Source organism: Armigeres subalbatus, chromosome 1 (genome assembly GCF_024139115.2).
Source record: "Armigeres subalbatus isolate Guangzhou_Male chromosome 1, GZ_Asu_2, whole genome shotgun sequence".
In the NCBI taxonomy this organism is placed as follows: domain Eukaryota; kingdom Metazoa; phylum Arthropoda; class Insecta; order Diptera; family Culicidae; genus Armigeres; species Armigeres subalbatus.
In genome coordinates, this window is record NC_085139.1 from 215966032 (window position 1) to 215984363 (window position 18332).

General features: G+C 43.3%; 1 protein-coding gene across 6 annotated transcripts in view; it reads left to right on the forward strand.

Annotated features, from left to right (window-relative positions):
* The window catches only part of LOC134205763 (uncharacterized), a 474885-nt gene extending 463050 nt beyond the window's left edge, over window positions 1-11835 (forward strand). For all 6 annotated transcript variants that reach the window (XM_062681331.1, XM_062681332.1, XM_062681333.1 and 3 more), the window contains 11 exons: window positions 1805-1953; window positions 2014-2588; window positions 2651-2856; window positions 2916-3119; window positions 3181-3296; window positions 3376-3514; window positions 3580-4064; window positions 9169-9989; window positions 10053-10513; window positions 10576-11109; window positions 11175-11835. In XM_062681331.1, the coding sequence (XP_062537315.1) occupies window positions 1805-1953; window positions 2014-2588; window positions 2651-2856; window positions 2916-3119; window positions 3181-3296; window positions 3376-3514; window positions 3580-4064; window positions 9169-9989; window positions 10053-10513; window positions 10576-11109; window positions 11175-11450 (3966 nt within the window). In that variant the 3' untranslated portion in view covers window positions 11451-11835. The remainder of the gene's footprint in view (window positions 1-1804; window positions 1954-2013; window positions 2589-2650; window positions 2857-2915; window positions 3120-3180; window positions 3297-3375; window positions 3515-3579; window positions 4065-9168; window positions 9990-10052; window positions 10514-10575; window positions 11110-11174) is intronic.
* The last annotated feature ends 6497 nt before the right edge of the window (window positions 11836-18332 follow it).

The following is an 18332-nucleotide window of genomic DNA, read 5'->3' on the forward strand; positions in this document are numbered from 1 at the left end:
CCGATGTCACTCCCACGCAGCGGTAATGGTACCACTCTTGGCATACTGCGCAAAATACCATGTCGTCTTCGCTGTTCGATTTCCGACATATGTTGCAATCGTAGAGCTCCGTTTCAGGCATCTCTTTCTACCGCACTCAGGCAAATCTTTAAGTTTTGTTAGACTCGTTTCTTTCGGACCTCCTTATAGAAACGCCGGTTTGTTGTTGCGTATCTTAAAGCTGTTGATTAGGTTTATTAGTGTGAATTAGATGAGCAAATTTTAGGTTGACTTACATTTGGTCGCCTCTTGAGCTTCTCAAGTCCAACTAATTCAATCCTTAATAAAGGCGATAGGTCTATAATGATTTCAGTTTTGTTCATAAGAATTATGATCCTGACGAATCTTCCATAACTTAACTTACAGGGCCAGTTAGTCTGCCCAGGGGTAGAAATGCTCTTAACTGCTACAACAAATTCCTAGGAATCTCGTTTACCCACTTATGAGGTTATCTAAATATGCACAATGGATCAATGAATTTACGGTTGAAATTAGCGATATGAAACTTACGATCTGATTCGTAGATTAATTGAGCAAATAGAGTTTTAACGGAATCACAAATTCAAGCAAGTATAATAATAATAATTGGTAGGATTTTATAATAATAATCAAATATTCTCGAGAGATGAATCCACGTTCTGAGCACATTTGCGGTATACCTTGGTTGTGAAAGCCGGATTGCCGGAGGGATATTGGCAGTGCTGCCAGTGGCCACGACACGCACTCTGCTGTGCCAAAGGCTTGCTTGGCTAAAGCATTTTATGAGTTTGACCGCTTACGCAAAGGCTTACGTAAAGGCCATCAAAAGATAAAGGCGTTATTAACGTTCAAAATCTTACATGATTTCATGGCAGACAGACGCCATATTTATGATTGAATTTTCGGTTGTGTTTCGCACTTTGTACAAAAATACAAATAACAGCATTTTTTGTTAAATATCTTGGCTGTGCATATGCACAGCACATGTTTCGAAATGGACAAATTGATATGAAATTTGCGAAAAAGAATCCACGTGTCTTGGAGGGACTCGAACCCTCAACCTCCTACTCTCTAGATAGGAGTGACAACCCCTACACAACAAGATCACTTAAAGATCCCGTTTGTGGAAAAGCCATCAGAATCCGAGTACCTAACATTCGCGGTTAGCGTTTTTTGCAAATGGAATAATAATATGCAATTAAATACTTCTAATAAATGATTTAAGTTGTGGCCCTCATTCTTTAAAGGTTTCACTGACTTGAGACTTACTTCCTTCGAGTTAATGATGTGCAAGTAGATATGAAGGATTTTTAGCTTTATCGTGAGTGGAATTTTTCACCGACATACACTTTGGGAAATACTCCGAATCAGTACTTACCGGATTGACGAGGGAGGAGAAGAGTTATTTCAAAACCATCATGGAGGGTAACAAATAGGTGTTGCTTGACAAAGTATTCGATGCCCGGAGAGCATTTCGAATGGAAGAGTGAAGTCGCTTCTTCTTTTCTTAATCAGGCATAAAAAAAATTTCGACCTTACTACAAAAACCGAACTATCTCTACATGTTCGCAATAGTCATAAATGTTGGTCATCAGGCATGAATTTCTTAATTTGTTGGCAGACCTTAAAACAGTGGGACTTTGTTATTACTGATCTTCTTTCCAACGCAATGTAGAACACTTAAGATTTAGACAGTTCTTAATGATGGCAAAAGATGTTTAACAAGTACTAATAATCTCCTCACCATTTCTTCAAGTAGTCTAAACCATTTTCTCTTCAATTCCAGATCATTTCCGACTACTGCAAGAACCATCACCTGTATAAACCATTCTCGCACATGGTGATCGACCTGTTCAAGGAAGTCGTATCATCCGTCTCCACTCGAGTGGAAGTGAAACAGCCTAAGCAAATGACCGAGTCCTATGAAGAGCAAAAGTATGCCCACGTAAAACGCTTCCATCGTTCAGCTTTGCAAATAATCCCCCAATCTTTCAGAAGCGACACCGATTCCGGCCGGAGCTCAGACCACGGGGAACTGGAAATACATCGCAAACGGGACGTTCAGCAACAACCCACGCAACTAGCGGACAACTACGGAATCACCATCAGCGGTCACGACCTGCAGCAGGCTCGTTACTTCGGTTCCACGGCAAACCTTCGGGTGAAGCGTGCCGAACCGGACGATAACAAATTCCGATCCCTGCCCCGACCGACGGACTCCAACAAGCTGGAGCCGGTCCGGAACTACGCTACCATTGGCTACTCGAAAAGTATCCGCGCAGCAGCGGGAACGGAAGGCGATCCCAAGAAGCTGCACGTAGTTCGCCGGAGGCACAATGCCGAAATGATGCGAAAGCGGAACGACGCCCGCAGAAATACCATCGACGTGACAATGGTGGAGGTCAAGATGGCCGAGGTACAGAATCAGCAGGAGCAAGTGGGACGACTGCAGCGCAGTCAAACTCGGTTGATTCCGTCCAAGTCGACCACCCAGTTGAACCTAATCGACGGCGGAAGTGACTTTCAGCGAAAGATTGACGAGATGAGCTTCAACGCTACGTCGATGCCAAGTATGTGATTCGTTTTGATATTAGGTATGGCTCAAATTATAACTGGGTATGAACTTTTTTAGATCTTGGAGCCCCTCTGGTATCGGTGCAGCAGACAAACCCAGTGTTCGCTGAAAGGCACAGAGAAGATTTCTCCCTGGGGCGATCCAACAGCCGAGTCGAGTCCTTCGATGAAGCTAGGAACTCCCCGTCGGAGGTCAACCACGGGCCGGAGTTCGTGCGTAATGCCTTCACCCCTCCAAAAGTTATCGACCTCACCGATAGCAAAGTAAAGATTACAAAAATAGCCACACATTCGGTTACTACATTTTGTTTGATATTTCACAGACTCAACACCGCCGAACTGTGACAATTCTTCTACTGAATGGAACCAAAGTGAACGTCATCTGCAACCCCACAACCACCATTGCCAAACAGGTCTTTGAGGCTATTTTGAGGTTGGAGAAACTGTCCGAAAATTTCTTCCTAGGACTCTGTGCATTAATCGGAGGTGACTTTGTCTTCCTTCCGCATGATCTCAAGATCTACAAGGTACGTTTGCTTAGCGTTCTGTTACAATTTTTCAGACATTACTCATTTATCGAACCAACAGGTCGCTCCACAAATTTGGGTCAACACATCGAAGAAAACGGCTACGCTTGGAGACAACGTAGTTTTCACCCTTTATCTGCGGTTAAAGTTCTTCCTGCCGACGTTACGTGGAGTCAGGTACGTATTTCAAGTTTCGCATTTGTGGTGAAAGCTCTTCAATGACAAGCTTTTATCCGTTTCTCCCCAACGGCAACAGTTGCACGGAATCCCGCCACCTTTTGTATCTGCAGCTGCGCAAAAGCATTCTGGAGCGACAGATTCTCTGCTCGGAAGACGACCTCATTGCTTTGGGTGGACTCGCTCTGCAGGTGGAAGTCGGCAGCTTCAAAGAGAATGTAAGAATGAAATATTTCACGCGGAATTAATTTGCAAGTACTAACATATCAATCGATCTTTGTAGATGAAATACTCGGAATATTTTACCATTTCGCATTACCTGCCAGAGGAAGTCTACCGCAAGAAGAAGGAACTGGCCAAGTACCTGCGAAGTTCACACTTCTGCAAGCGTGGACTGCACCAGCTGGAGGCCGAGCACAACTTCATCCGTTACGTGCAGGAGCTGAAAGAGTACGGACTGCATCTGTACAGTGCCACGTGGACAACGGAGGAGAACATGACGCTGGAGGTGTACGTGGCGATTTCGTTGAGCGGAGTGGCCATCTTCGAGCGGAACTTGAAGTACAATTCAAAGGGTTCGCAGCAACAGGACTTCAACAGCGGTAAGAGCGCATACCAGAGGCATCTGTATGCGTTCTTCGATTGGCTTGAGATTGAGAACATTTGCTTTTCGAAGCACGTGTTCTGCGTGGTGGTTCGGAGGACGGAAAGCTTGAACCCGAAGGACAAGAGCCGGGTCAAGTACAAGCTTCGGATGGATGGAAGGAAGTGAGTAGAAAATTAACAAAAATTATTCAAAGACGGGTTTAGTTTAGTCTAACTGTACCAAAAATGTGAAAGTTTCATTGACTGCGTGACCCACAATGAGTCCAATCGACCTTTTTATTGGAGTAGTTCGAATTGTCCGACTCGTTCATTTTTGGATCAATACGTGCGTCTGGTTAATGTGTATAACACGTATGGTCGGACTAGTTTTGGTCTACTTTTTTGACAGTCGGTCAACAATTTGAATTATTGGACAAGTTTAGTTGACTTGTCCGACAGATTCATATTAATTTTCCGTGCAGTTCAGTTGATTTGTCGGACAAGTCCAGTTGTACTATGCGACAATTTCAATTGTCCTGTCCGACAAGTCCACTAGACTTCTCGTCTAAGTCCAGTTGACTTGTTCGACACAATCAGTTTACTTGTCTGACGAGTCCAGTTGACATGCAGGACAAGTACATTTATTTGTCCGACAGTCATACAACTGATCCGACAAGCAAGGTTCACTTCTATCTGGTCAACTTTTTTGAAATTTCCGAGCGTCTTGTCCGATAGATTGGATTTGAATTAAATAACGTTTGGATTGGACTTGGATTAAATATCGATAAGATTTGGATAATATGTGGATTGGATTTGGATTACATGTGGATTGGATTTGAATTTTGATTGGATTCAGGTTCGATCTGGATTGAATTTTTGTTGGATTTGGATTGGATTTGAATTGGAGTTGAGTTTGGATTGGATTTGGGTTGGATTTGGATTGAACTTAAATTGGATTTGAATTGGATTTGGAGTAGATTTAAATTGGATTTGGATTGGGATTGAATTTGGATTTGATTCGGATTTAACTTGAATTGAATTTGGATAGGATTTGGATTGGATCTGGATTGGATTTGGATTGGATTTGGGTTGGATTTGGATTGAACTTAAATTGGATTTGAGTTGGATTTGGATTGGATTTAGGTTGGATTTGGAGTAGATTTGAATTGGATTTGGATTGGGATTGAATTTGGATTTGATTCGGATTTAACTTGAATTGAATTTGGATAGGATTTGGATTGGATCTGGATTGGATTTGGATTGGATTTGGATTGGATTTGGATTGGATTTGGATTGGATTTGGATTGGATTTGGATTGGATTTGGATTGGTCTTGATTTGATTTGGATTTGATTGATTTGATTGGATTTGATTGATTTGGATTGGATTTGGATTGGATTTGATTGGTTTGATTGATTTGGATTGGATTTGGATTGAATTTGATTGGTTTGGATTGGTTTGGATTGATTTGGATTGATTTGATTTGGATTTGGATTGGGTTTGGATTGGATTGGATTGATTTGATTGGTTTGGATTGGATTTGGTTGGAATTGATTGGTTTGGATTGCATTTGGATTGATTTGGATTGATTTGGATTGGTTTGGATTGGATTTGGATTGGTTTGGATTGGATTTGGGTTTGGATTGGTTTGATTGGATTTGGATTGGTTTGGATTGGTTTGGATTGGATTTGGATTGGATTTGGATTGGATTGGTTTGGATTGGTTTGGATTGGTTTGGATTGGTTTGGATTGGATTTTGATTAGATTTGATTGGATTGGGTTTGGATTGGATTGGATTGGTTTGGATTGGTTGGATTGGTTTGGATTGGTTTGGATTGGTTTGGATTGGTTTGATTGGATTTGGATTGGTTTGGATTGGTTTGGATTGGTTTGGATTGGTTTGGATTGGTTTGGATTGGATTTGATTGGATTTGGATTGGTTTGGATTGGTTTGGATTGGTTTGATTGGTTTGGATTGATTTGGATTGGTTGGATTGGTTTGGATTGGTTTGGATTGGATTTGGATTGGTTTGGATTGGATTTGGATTGGTTTGGATTGGTTTGGATTGGATTTGGATTGGATTTGGGTTGGATTTGGATTGGATTTGAATTGTATTTAGATTGGATTTGGATTGGATTTGGATTTGGATTGGATTGGATTTGGATTGGATTTGGATTTGGATTGGATTGGATTTGGATTGGATTGGATTTGGATTGGATTGGATTGGATTTGGATTGGATTGGATTTGGATTGGATTTGGATTGGATTTGGATTGGATTTGGATTGGGTTTGGATTTGGTTTGGTTGGTTTGGATTGGTTTGGATTGGTTGGATTGGTTTGGATTGGTTTGGATTGGATTTGGTTGGTTTGGATTGGTTTGGATTGGTTTGGATTGGTTTGGTTGGTTTGGATTGGATTTGGATTGGTTTGGATTGGTTTTGATTGGTTTGGATTGGATTGGGTTTGATTGGATTGTATTTGATTTTGGATTGGATTGGATTGCATTTCGGTTTGGATTGGTTTGGATTGGATTTGGATTGGTTTGGATTGGTTTGGATTGGTTTGGATTGGTTTGGATTGGACTTGGATTGGTTTTGATTGGTTTGGATTGGATTGGGTTTGGATTGGGTTGGATTGGTTTGGATTGGATTTGGATTGGATTGGATTGGATTTGGATTGGTTTGGATTGCTGATTTGGATTGGTTTGGATTGGTTTGGTTGGTTTGGATTGGTTTGGATTGGTTTGGATTGGTTTGGATTGGTTTGGATTGGATTTGGATTGGATTTGGATTGGTTTGGATTGGTTTGGATTGGTTTGGATTGGTTTGGATTGGATTTGGATTGGATTGATTGATTTGGATTGGTTTTGGATTGGATTTGGATTGAATTCGGATTGGTTTGGATTGGTTTGATTGGTTTGGATTGGTTTGGATTGGTTTGGATTGGTTTGGATTGCATTTGGATTGCATTTTGGATTGGTTTGGATTGGTTTGGTTGGATTTGATTGGATTGGATTTGATTGGATCTGGATTGGATTTGGATTGATTGGGTTTGGATTGGTTTGGATTGGTTGGATTGGTTTGGATTGGTTTGGATTGGTTTGGATTGGATTTGGATTGGGTTTGATTGATTTGGATTGGATTTGATTGGATTTGGATTGGATTTGGATTGATTTGATTGGATTTGGATTGGTTTGGATTGGTTTGGATTGGATTTGATTGATTTGATTGATTGGATTGGATTTGGATTGATTTGGATTGGATTTGGATTGGTTTGGATTGATTTGGTTGGATTTGGATTGATTTGGATTGGTTTGGATTGGATTTGGATTGGTTTGGATTGGTTTGGATTGGTTTGGATTGGTTTGGTTGATTGGTTTGGATTGGTTTGGATTGGTTTGGATTGGTTTGGATTGGTTTGGATTGGTTTGGATTGGATTTGATTGGTTTGGATTGGTTTGGATTGGTTTGATTGGTTTGGATTGGTTTGGATTGGTTTGGATTGGTTTGGATTGGTTTGGATTGGTTTGGATTGGTTTGGATTGGTTTGGATTGGTTTGGATTGGATTTGATTGATTTGATTGGATTTGGATTGGTTTGGATTGGTTTGATTTGGTTTGGATTTGGTTTGGTTTGGATTTGGATTGGTTTGGATTGGTTTGGATTGGTTTGGATTGGTTTGGATTGGTTTGGATTGGTTTGGATTGGATTTGGATTGGTTTGGATTGGATTTGATTTGATTTGGATTGGATTTGGATTTGGATTGGTTTGGATTGGATTTGATTGGTTTGGATTGGTTTGGATTGGTTTGGATTGGTTTGGGTTTGGATTGGATTTGGTTTGGGTTTGGATTGGATTTGGATTGGTTTGGATTGGATTTGGATTGGTTTGGATTGGATTTGGATTGGATGGGATTTGGATTTGGATTGTATTTGAATTGGATTTGGATTGGGTTTGGATTGGATTTGGATTGGTTTGGATTGGATTTGGATTGGATGGGATTTGGATTTGGATTGATTTGATTGGTTGGATTGGATTTGATTGGATTTGATTGATTTGGATTGGTTTGATTGATTGGATTTGGATTGGATTTGGATTGGATTTGGATTGGTTTGGATTGGATTTGGATTGATTTGGATTGGTTTGGATTGGATTTGATTGGATTTGGATTGGTTTGGATTGGATTTTGGATTGGTTTGGATTGGTTTGGATTGGTTTGGATTGGTTGGATTGGATTTGGTTGGATTGGATTGGATTGATTTGGATTGGATTTGGATTGGTTTGGATTGATTGATTTGATTGGTTTGGATTGGTTTGGATTGGTTTGGATTGGTTTGGATTGGTTTGGATTGGATTTGGATGGATTTGATTGGATTTGGATTGGATTTGGATTGGTTTGGATTGGATTTGGATTGGTTTGGATTGGTTTGGATTGGTTTGGATTGGATTTGGATTGGTTTGGATTGGTTTGGATTGGATTGGGATTGGGATTGATTTGGATTGGTTTGGATTGGTTTGGATTGGTTTGGATTGGTTTGGATTGGTTTGGATTGGATTTGGATTGGTTTGGATTGGTTTGGATTGGATTTGGTTGGTTTGGATTGGTTTGGATTGGTTTGGATTGGATTTGGATTGGTTTGGATTGGTTTGGATTGGTTTGGATTGGTTTGGATTGGTTTGGATTGGATTTGGATTGATTTGGATTGATTTGGATTGGTTTGGATTGGTTTGGATTGGTTTGGATTGGTTTGGATTGGTTTGGATTGGTTTGGATTGGTTTGGATTGGTTTGGATTGGATTTGGATTGATTGGGATTGGGATTGATTTGGATTGGTTTTGGATTGGATTTGGATTGGATTTGGATTGGATTTGGATTGGATTTGGATTGGATTTGGATTGGATTTGGATTGGATTTGGATTGGATTTGGATTGGATTTGGATTGGATTTGGATTGGATTGGGATTGGGATTGGATTTGGATTGGATTTGGATTGGATTTGGATTGGATTTGGATTGGATTTGGATTGGATTTGGATTGGATTTGGATTGGATTTGGATTGGTTTTGGATTGGATTTGGATTGGATTTGGATTGGATTTGGATTGGATTTGGATTGGATTTGGATTGGATTTGGATTGGATTTACTTGCTCAATTGATCCATTTGGCTTGTCGGACAGGTCCGGTCGTTCCGAAATTTATTAAAACTACGAACAGTTTTAATTTCAAACAGAACATGCAATTAGGATCCTCTTCTAACGATTATTTTTGTTCTATTTCGAATTTTTAGGAGCTACTTTGCGTTCAACCTGGCATCTGAGCATCACAAGTTCTACATGAAACTGCGTAATTCGTTTGTCTCAATTAAAACCTTATCGAACGAACTGAACATCCCCATTGTGGAACCGGCACGAGTCGGCCCGAGCCCACTGGCCGTCGATCCCACCAGCCCGCAGTTGAACGTGGCCGATGTTGATGAGAAGGCAGCCTTCGACGTCAAGCACGTGGACAAAATCGACAAACCGGTAAAGTCCACCGGGCTGCGGGTGCGCAACCTCAAAAAGTCTATGCTCAACGACAACCGGCTGGCAAAGCTGCGCCAAAAGTTCCTCATCAAGAGATCCAAGTCATCGGTGGAGGGTCCTGCTCCGGCGTTGAACCAATCGGTCGAGATCACAAACCAGCAGAATCAGAACAAGGAGAACGAAAATCCGGAACCGATGGGTCCGAGCGGAATCAGCATGTCGCCGGATTGTTCGCCGAATGCGCCGCAAAGTGTCAACCGGAATCGCGTCAAAATGGGCACGCGGGTGTTTTCGGCGCAGTTTTTGAACAAATCGTATGACAATCTGTACGAACAGACCGGGATCGGAAGTGGAGCGCTGAGTGGAGCGAACTCGATCCAGAACTTGGCGAACAGCAGTTTCAACGAGGACGATGAGATGTTTGTGGGGTACGAGAGGAAGGCGGACCCGTCGTTGATCGAGAGCAGCGTGGATGATGCGTTGTCGATGAAGAGCAGCATGGGATCGGTGTACTTCATGGAGAAGATCCAGGAGAAGATGATGGGTGGGAGCGAGGAGACGTTGTCACCGAAGGCGTGTGTGATACGTAAGTAGAGTTGGATAAACAACGGTTGATGGAGTGAAATATTTATCGACTTTTTAATTACAGAATCGAGTATACGAAGTGAAAGTGGACACTTTGACCTGCCGAATGAAACCATTTCCGATACGTTGCTGGAGAAGTTCAATGACCTTAGCTGCAGTGCGGCGATAAACGATCGGATTTTGACATCGGTGGTGGTGGTGAAGGATTTCATTAACCCGAACGAAAAGCGGAATCAATCGGCAGAAGCTAGAGCTAGTTTATTGGCTAGGAAGCGATCTTTCTTATCAAGGAGTCAAGAGTCGGTTCTGTTTAAAAATGGCGGTCCCAGGCTGAAGGCCTTTGGTGCAGATGATCTTAGTTCGGACGGTGGAATTGCGGATTGTGAGGGAAGCAGTGAGGATGGCCAGGGAGCAAGATATACGTTGGGGATCAGCATCGTACAGGGCTCGGATAACAATGTCTATGTAAAAGATTTGGTGCCGAATGGGCCAGGTGCGAGAGCCGGAGTTAGGATTGGTGATCAGGTATGTCTTGATTAACATTAAATTTTGCCTAAGAAGACACTAAATAACCAATTTTTTCACAGATTATAGCTGTCGATGGTAGATCACTTCTGAATCTATCGTACAACGAATCTCTATCGATCCTGCAGAACACTGGTCGTACAGTGGAACTGGTCCTCTCGCAAATCTACGTCCGTCCGGCGTTAAGCTCCAGCACGATGAACATTCATCAGTCAAGCAATAGTATCAACAAAATCTACCAAGAGGATTTGTATCCATCGAAGTTGGACGCGGTGCGGCAGGCCACGGCTTCCGTTTCCAAATCCAACAGTTTGTATATAAAAAATGGCGCTCAAAGCAATCAACAGCACCCGAAAAGAAGTCCCGTAGTTGGCGTCAAAACTTATGAAGACATTGGAAACCACTTCGAGGCGCTTCGATCGTATTACCAGCAGCAAAGCCAAACCCAATCAGATGATCGGAAAGTGGGCAACCAGCACCGATACACCAAGAACGTGGCAGACATCCTGCGTACCAGAAATCGAGCTAACGAAAGTCTCAACTGTTCTTCACCTGGAATGCTCTCACCCTCCAAGAGCATGCCTGACCTGCCAAAGGTAAGCAATCTCCATCAATTTCCCCCAAACTAAAGTTCTCATCTAATGATTTCTTCCCGTTTCAGATCCTCCAAGCGTACACCAAACCCACGTCGATCAGCCCAACGTCCTCCAACGGGTCCGGTTCGTCCTCCTCGACCCTATCGTACGGCTCGAGCCGATCGCAACCGAAATCCCTTCCACCACCGAAGACGATGGGCCTGTCGCGGAAGTACACCGGCCCTATTCGGTTTCCGGTGACCCCGGCCAAAGACTGCATGCGGACCATTTCGGTACATCCGACGGGCAAGATCCAGCTCTCGCTATCGAATGCCTCCGAGGACGGACAGGTGTTCATCTAGGTTAGAATCCCTCACATAGATTGCTCCCACAGTTGTATGCCAGTTTAGCCCTGTTTTGTGCTTGTATTTCCTAGGCTTAGACAATAATGTGTAATAATAGATACTAAGTGAAAGCTTGTTGAGTGATTACTGATTATGGCTGTTTGCGTTTGTTAAGCTTGTATGTGTGTTCCCTTTATCACACCGGTTTCATTCACCCGCAACCCATATTAGCGAGTAGGTAGTTTCAGTTAGTTGAATGAAGCTCTTCGCCTCGTTCTGTTTCATATTGAATCTGTTTGCAATCGTATATACATATAGTTACAACCTGGGCCCGCAACGCGCCGGCAAGTTTATTATTATTATTAATTAAAAGTGAAAACTTTTCACGTCGATTGAAGCATAATTTGTTTGCCTCCGGGCGCTCGGCTGCTGTTCTCATTATTCATCATCACTTCCCTGCCTCTCTGTCTTGTTGGGTTTGCTGCAATCACCCACCATCGTGTGTTGTTACTCGCTAGTTTTCGCTTCTTTTCTACCTTTGTTTTATTGCACAGAAGTTTTTTTTCTGGTCTGGTTCGCGTAAGATTCCTATCAAGTTTTGTTAAGTTTTTCCGCTTCTACTTTTTGCTTGTCGTTTGCTCCTAGTCAACAATGGTACTTGGAAAGCTTTACCTTTCGTTCATAGCAAGGGATGCCAGATGCAAGAGTCCATTTTAATTAAAGAACTTCAATTTAAAGTTTTCTTTTAAAGGTTTAATATTTGAGCATGCGAACACTTGTGATATAGAAATCCTACCAATCAGAGATTGGTTTTAGCTGCTATTTTGACAGCATTTTGAATTCAACGTAGGTTTCGAGTGGTTTATCATTACCTTTTCGAAATTAGCTCGCAAAACGTGATCAATTTATTGTATGGCTGCTATAGAATCAGTAGTGAATAAGACCAACTTGAATCGACTGCAATCATAAGCCTTTCTGAATCAAATCAATGTTTGTCTTCTGTGTCCTTCCATTCAAAATTATGATCGGGATAGCGCTGCTCGACGGTTGACTGCCGTACATCAGGTAGGCACTTTTACAATTTTTGGACAGATTCTCAGTCTCACAAATTTCTTATATTTCTTCATCACCTCGAGCCCCAAGTTCTGCCTCAGTAACAATGTTCTGCCGGGTCCTAGTCCAGCGCTTGCTTGCGGTTTGGTGTACTTCACTGATACACACCCTGTTTCGCAAGCGTATAACAGCACTGATTTCACGTTAGAGTTGAAAATTCGGATTTTGGTGCGTTCACTTATCAGCCTGTTTTTCCATATATTTCTTTAACTCGCAAAGGCAGCCCTTGCTTTCTTGATCCATGCGCCTATGTCGATCTTGGTACCTCCGTCTGAGCCTATTTGGCTACCAAGATATTGGAAGCTTTCAACCTTCTCCCCTGATTGCCCGGCTACTGTGAAACTTGGAAGGGGTCGCCGTGTCTACATCCAACGATTTGATTTTGTTGAAGTTAATGAATAAACCTGCCGAAGAGGAGCGCTCTGAACGGTCGTTGAGCTTACTCTGCATATAAAAGCACCGTTGAGCGAGGAGTCCAACGTCATCAGCAAATACGAAGTCGTTTAGGTGCTCCATGGTTATAGGCTGTCGTAACAGCCCGCGGTTTGGTTCACGGTCAATCGAAAGAATCTCGTCGATTACGATGAGGAATAGTAACGGTGATAGAATACATCCTTGCCTCACACCAGCTACGACCCGGATAGGGTCGGACAAGACCCCATTGTGCAGCACTCTACACGAGAACGCTTCGTACTGTGCCTCAATGAGGCCGATGATTTTCTCAGGAGCCCCCTTGCGTCTCAGGGCGCTCCACATATTCTCGTGATTGAGACGGTCGAAAGCTTTTTCGTAGTCAATGAATACCAAGTAAAGGGACTCTTGGAATTCGTTGAATCGGAATCCGGCATGCTGCCGCCGGAGAGTCGCATCGATTTTCTCCTGAATCCGGGCTAGGATAATTTTGCATAGAACTTTGAGAACGGTACACAGCAACATAATGCCTCGCCAGTTATGCATACAATCAGGTCACTCTTTTTGAGCACCTTCACTAAGATATCTTGCACCCAGTCGACCGGGAAAGTTGGGGTCAGCTTTGAGCATTTCGGCTAATATGCGATCGACCCCTGGGGCTTTATTCAATTTCATGCATTGGATGGCTATTTGAATCTCTAGCAGTGATAGAGCTTCAGTATTGATGCATGTTATACGTCGGGGCCCTCCTTAGCCGTGCGGTAAGACGGGTTCGATTCCCGGTACCGGTCTAGGCAATTTTCGGATTGGAAATAGTCTCGACTTCTTACTTACTTACTTATGGGTCCTGTACACCTCCGGTGGTGCAAAGGAGTGCGTGTTGGCTCTTGTTTCGGACGGCAGAACGATCGCGCGATCTGCCGAAATTTTGTGTTTTGTTTTGTTTTTCCCTTAGGACGGTTCGTAAGTAAATTGATGAATATCTTTTATTACTTTTACAGCATATACTGTTATTGACAAACGCTCTATATTGTCGAATAGAGCTCCCTATTATTCACCTTTCCCACTAACACAAATTTTCCTTCCCGAGACATCTATGAAGGTAGTATGGGTTCCCTGCATCTTCACTAGTAGATGTTGAACTAACATTCCTTCCCTTCCTTCCGTGATTGTAAGGACGTGGCCAGGTATACAACTGCTACTGTATAGGAAAAGGACTAATCCCAAGTACCAATTTGCGACAATATACAGTAGATTGCTCAATTCAAGCTCTGTATGGTAAGGGGGCGGGTGTCGCGGGAGAGGATTCTCTTCGTCGACTTCCCCTCATTTGAATGAAAGTGACAGGCAGGGAGTTTCTTTGCAGTTTATCACCTTAGAATGCAAGTTCGCATTGTTTTATTTCGTTCTGAAGTGATAAACCCGAGGGAGATCTGCTGCTTGTCACTTTTGTTTAAGGGAGAGGGGGTCGACGGGGAGAGTCTTCTCTTGCAACATTCGCCTTTATTCCGGATGGAGCTTGAATTGAGCATTGTATAGCCACCCACGATTTGTACAATCACATATGCTATGCTATGCTATGCTATGCTGTACACCTCCGGTGGTGCAAAGGGCCGACTTGAAAGTTCTCCATCCTGAGCGTTGCCCGGCTATCGCTTTAACCTGTTGCCAGGTTAGATTTCGGTCGACTTCTTTTATTTCTTTACTAGCTTTATGTACCCGGCCTTGCTCGGAGTTACCAGTTTGGTTTGCAGTTCTTTTTCACAATCGGAAAATAATAAAACCAATTGGTTAACAGGGTAATTGTGTTTACTTGTTGATACTTCATCATTTGATTAAAAGAAGGCTTTTGGAAATATTGACTGATTTTGAAGAAGGGATTGTGGGTTTGAATAGCATTATTCCGGGCAAACGTCTATTTCTAAAGAAGGGAAAACATCCACCAATGTCTTATTTCGGGCAAACGCATATTTTTAAAGAAGGGATCACATCCACCATTGCCTTATTCAGAGAAAATGCCTACTTTTAAAGGAGCAATCACATCCACCATCCAGAAGGAAACCCATTATTCATTGCTTTTCACTGGGCAAACTATGATTCCGATGAAGGGTAACAATTATCATTGCTTTATACCCAGCAAATGCATGCTTTATATGAAATATATGAATTTTTTTTCTGATGATGTTCAGTATTATCCCAAATTCAATAGCCCTCCCCCCTTACCATTCCCCTTTTCCAAAGAGCTTTCCTAACCCTCCTATCGTCGTCTCCTTAAGATAAATAATGTGTTTTCCAAATTTGGTAGAGATCGACCAAGAGGTTCAGAAGGTACACTGAGTTGATCGATGACTAAGCAATACTCCTTCAGCCACCCCCTCCCCCTTTTCCGAACAACATTCATAACCCCCCTATCGTCGTCTCCTTAAGATAAAGAATGTGTGTTCCAAATTTGGTTGAGAACGGCCAAGGGGTTCAGAAAGTACACTGAGTTGATCGATTACTAAGCAATACCCCTCCCCCCACACCCTCCCCCTTTTCCGAACAGCATCCATAACTCCCCTATCGTCGTCTCCTTAAGATAAGGAATGTGTGTTCCAAATTTGATTGAGAACGGCCAAGGGGTTCAGAAGGTACACTGAGTTGATCGATAACTAAGCAATACCCCTCCCCCTTTTCCAAACAACATCCATAACCCCCCTATCGTCGTCTCCTTAAGATAAAGAATGAGTGTTCCAAATTTGGTTGAAATCGGTCAATTCATTCAGAAGTTATGCTGGAACATACATACAAACATACATACAAACATACAAACATTGAGTTTTATATATATAGATTGAGGCTTCGCCGCCATGAGCCTCTGGGTCTGCCTCTGCTGCGATGTCCTGCTGGGTTCCAGTCTAATGCTTGTTGACAGATTTCGTTTCCGCCCCTACGTAGAGTGTGGCCGACCCAGCCCCACTTCCGATCCCGAATTTCTGTTGCTATCGGCCTCTGGTGACAACGACGATGGAGCTCGTTGTTTGAGATCCAGTTGTGAGGCCATCAGGCCCGAATTATATACCGCAGGCATCTGTTAATGAACACCTGCAGCCGTTGAGTGTTCTCCACTGATACACACCATGTTTCGCTAGCGTATAACAGCACAGATTTCACGTTAGAGTTGAAAATTCGTATTTTGGTGCGTTCACTTATCTGCCTGTTTTTCCAGATATTTCTTAAACTCGCAAAGGCAGCCCTTGCTTTCTTTATCCGTGCGCCTATGTCGATCTTGGTACCGCCGTCTGACGCCATTTGGCTACCAAGATATTGGAAGCTTTCAACATTCTCCACTGGTTGCCCGGCTACTGTGAAACTGGAAGGAGTCACCGTGTTTACATCCAACGATTTGGTTTTGTTGACGTTGATGACTAAACCTGCCGAAGAGGAGCGCTCGGCAAGGTCGTTGAGCTTACTCTGCATATCAGAGCGCCGTTGCGCGAGGAGTGCAACATCAACCGCCAATTCGAAGTCATTTAGGTGCTCCATGGTTATAGGCTGCCATAACAGCCCGCGGTTTGGTTCACGGTCAATCGCATCTACCAGAATCTCGTCGATTACGATGAGGAACAGTAACGGTGATAGAATACATCCTTGCCTCACACCAGCTACGACCCGGATAGGGTCGGACAAGACCCCATTGTGCAGCACTCTACACGAGAAGGCCTAGTACTGTGCCTCGATGAGGCCGATGATTTTCTCAGGAACTCCCTTGCGTCTCAGGGCGCCCCACATATTCTCGTGATTGAGACGGTCGAAAGTTTTTTCGTAGTCAATGAATACCAAGTAAAGGGACTCTTGGAATTCGTTGACCTGCTCCAGAATTATGCGGAGCGTGACAATATGGTCCACACAGGATCTTCCGGTACGGAATCCGGCTTGCTGCCGCCGGAGAGTCGCATCGATCTTCTCCTGAATTCGGGCTAGGATAATTTTGCACAGAACTTTGAGAACGGTACACAGCAACATAATGCCTCGCCAGTTATCGCATACAGTCAGGTCACCCTTTTTGGGCACCTTCACTAAGATACCTTGCATCCAGTCGACCGGGAAAGTTGCGGTGTCCCAGATATTACGAAATAAACGATGCAGTAGTTGAGCGGATGTCATGGGGTCAGCTTTGAGCATCTCGGCTGATATGCGGTCGACCCCTGGGGCTTTATTCGACTTCATGCTTTGGATGGCTGTTTGAATCTCTAGCAGTGATGGAGCTTCGGTATTGACGCGTGTTATACGTCGGATCCTAGGCAGGTCATGCCGAGGTGGTGATGGCCTGGCTGGCACTTGAAAAAGTTGTTCGAAGTGCTTGAACCAGCGTTTCAGCTGGTCAGTTGGGTCGGTCAATAACTGATCATTCGCATCTTTCAAAGGCATCGTTGCATTCATCTTCGCCCCGCTTAAGCGTCGTGACATATCGTAGAGGAGACGAATGTTCCCAGTTGCTGCGGTTCTCTCTTATTTGTCGGCCAGAGAATCCGCCCACGCTCGTTTGTCCCGTTGACATGAGCATTCTACTTCCTTCTCCAGAGTCGAGTATCGTTGACGGGCTAAGATTTTGGCTCCTCTGGTTTTCGATCGCTCTATCGCGGCTTTGGCTTCTCTTCGCTCCTCTATCTTTCTCCAGGTCTCATCGGTGATCCATTGTTTTCTCTGGGTGCGTAGTTCGCCCAGATTGTTCTCGCTGGTGGTGATGAAGGCATTCTTGATGGCGGTCCATTGGTCTTCCACGCTGCCACCTTCCGGAATATCTGCAGCACGCGTCTCCAGTTCTTCAACGAAGGACCGTTTCACCGTGGCATCTTCCAGTCGACGTGTGTTGAACCGTCGTCCAACTCTCTCCTCCTATCAACGAATCCACGCAATGCGCAGGCGTATTTCACCGATGAGGAGGTGATGATCAGACGCGATATTGGCACTACGTTTATTCCGTACATCAAGAAGGCTCCGTTTCCATTTTCGGCTGATGCAGACCTGACACCTGACAGTTCGTGACAGCAGTTGACTGGCAGCAGATGAAGTTACGTTTTTTCCTCTTTGCAAGTCCCGTCCCAGGTGTTTGCTATTCACGAAAGTGTAAGTTATGGTTCACGATGGTTATCATATCGGAATAAAACACATTCATAACTATATAATATTAGGAATCACGGTTATGTTGGAATACTCTTCAAAGGGGAGAAGTCTTCGATAATCAAAGGTGATTCAAAATATGTTATTCAAGATGCTAGATGCATCTGATAGTTCGTTGTGATAGCGTTTCACAATTCTGATGGTGAAAATGATGCAGAACATGCAAATTTATAAACAAAGCCATCTGTAAGTTGCATTCTGGATTTTTTTTTA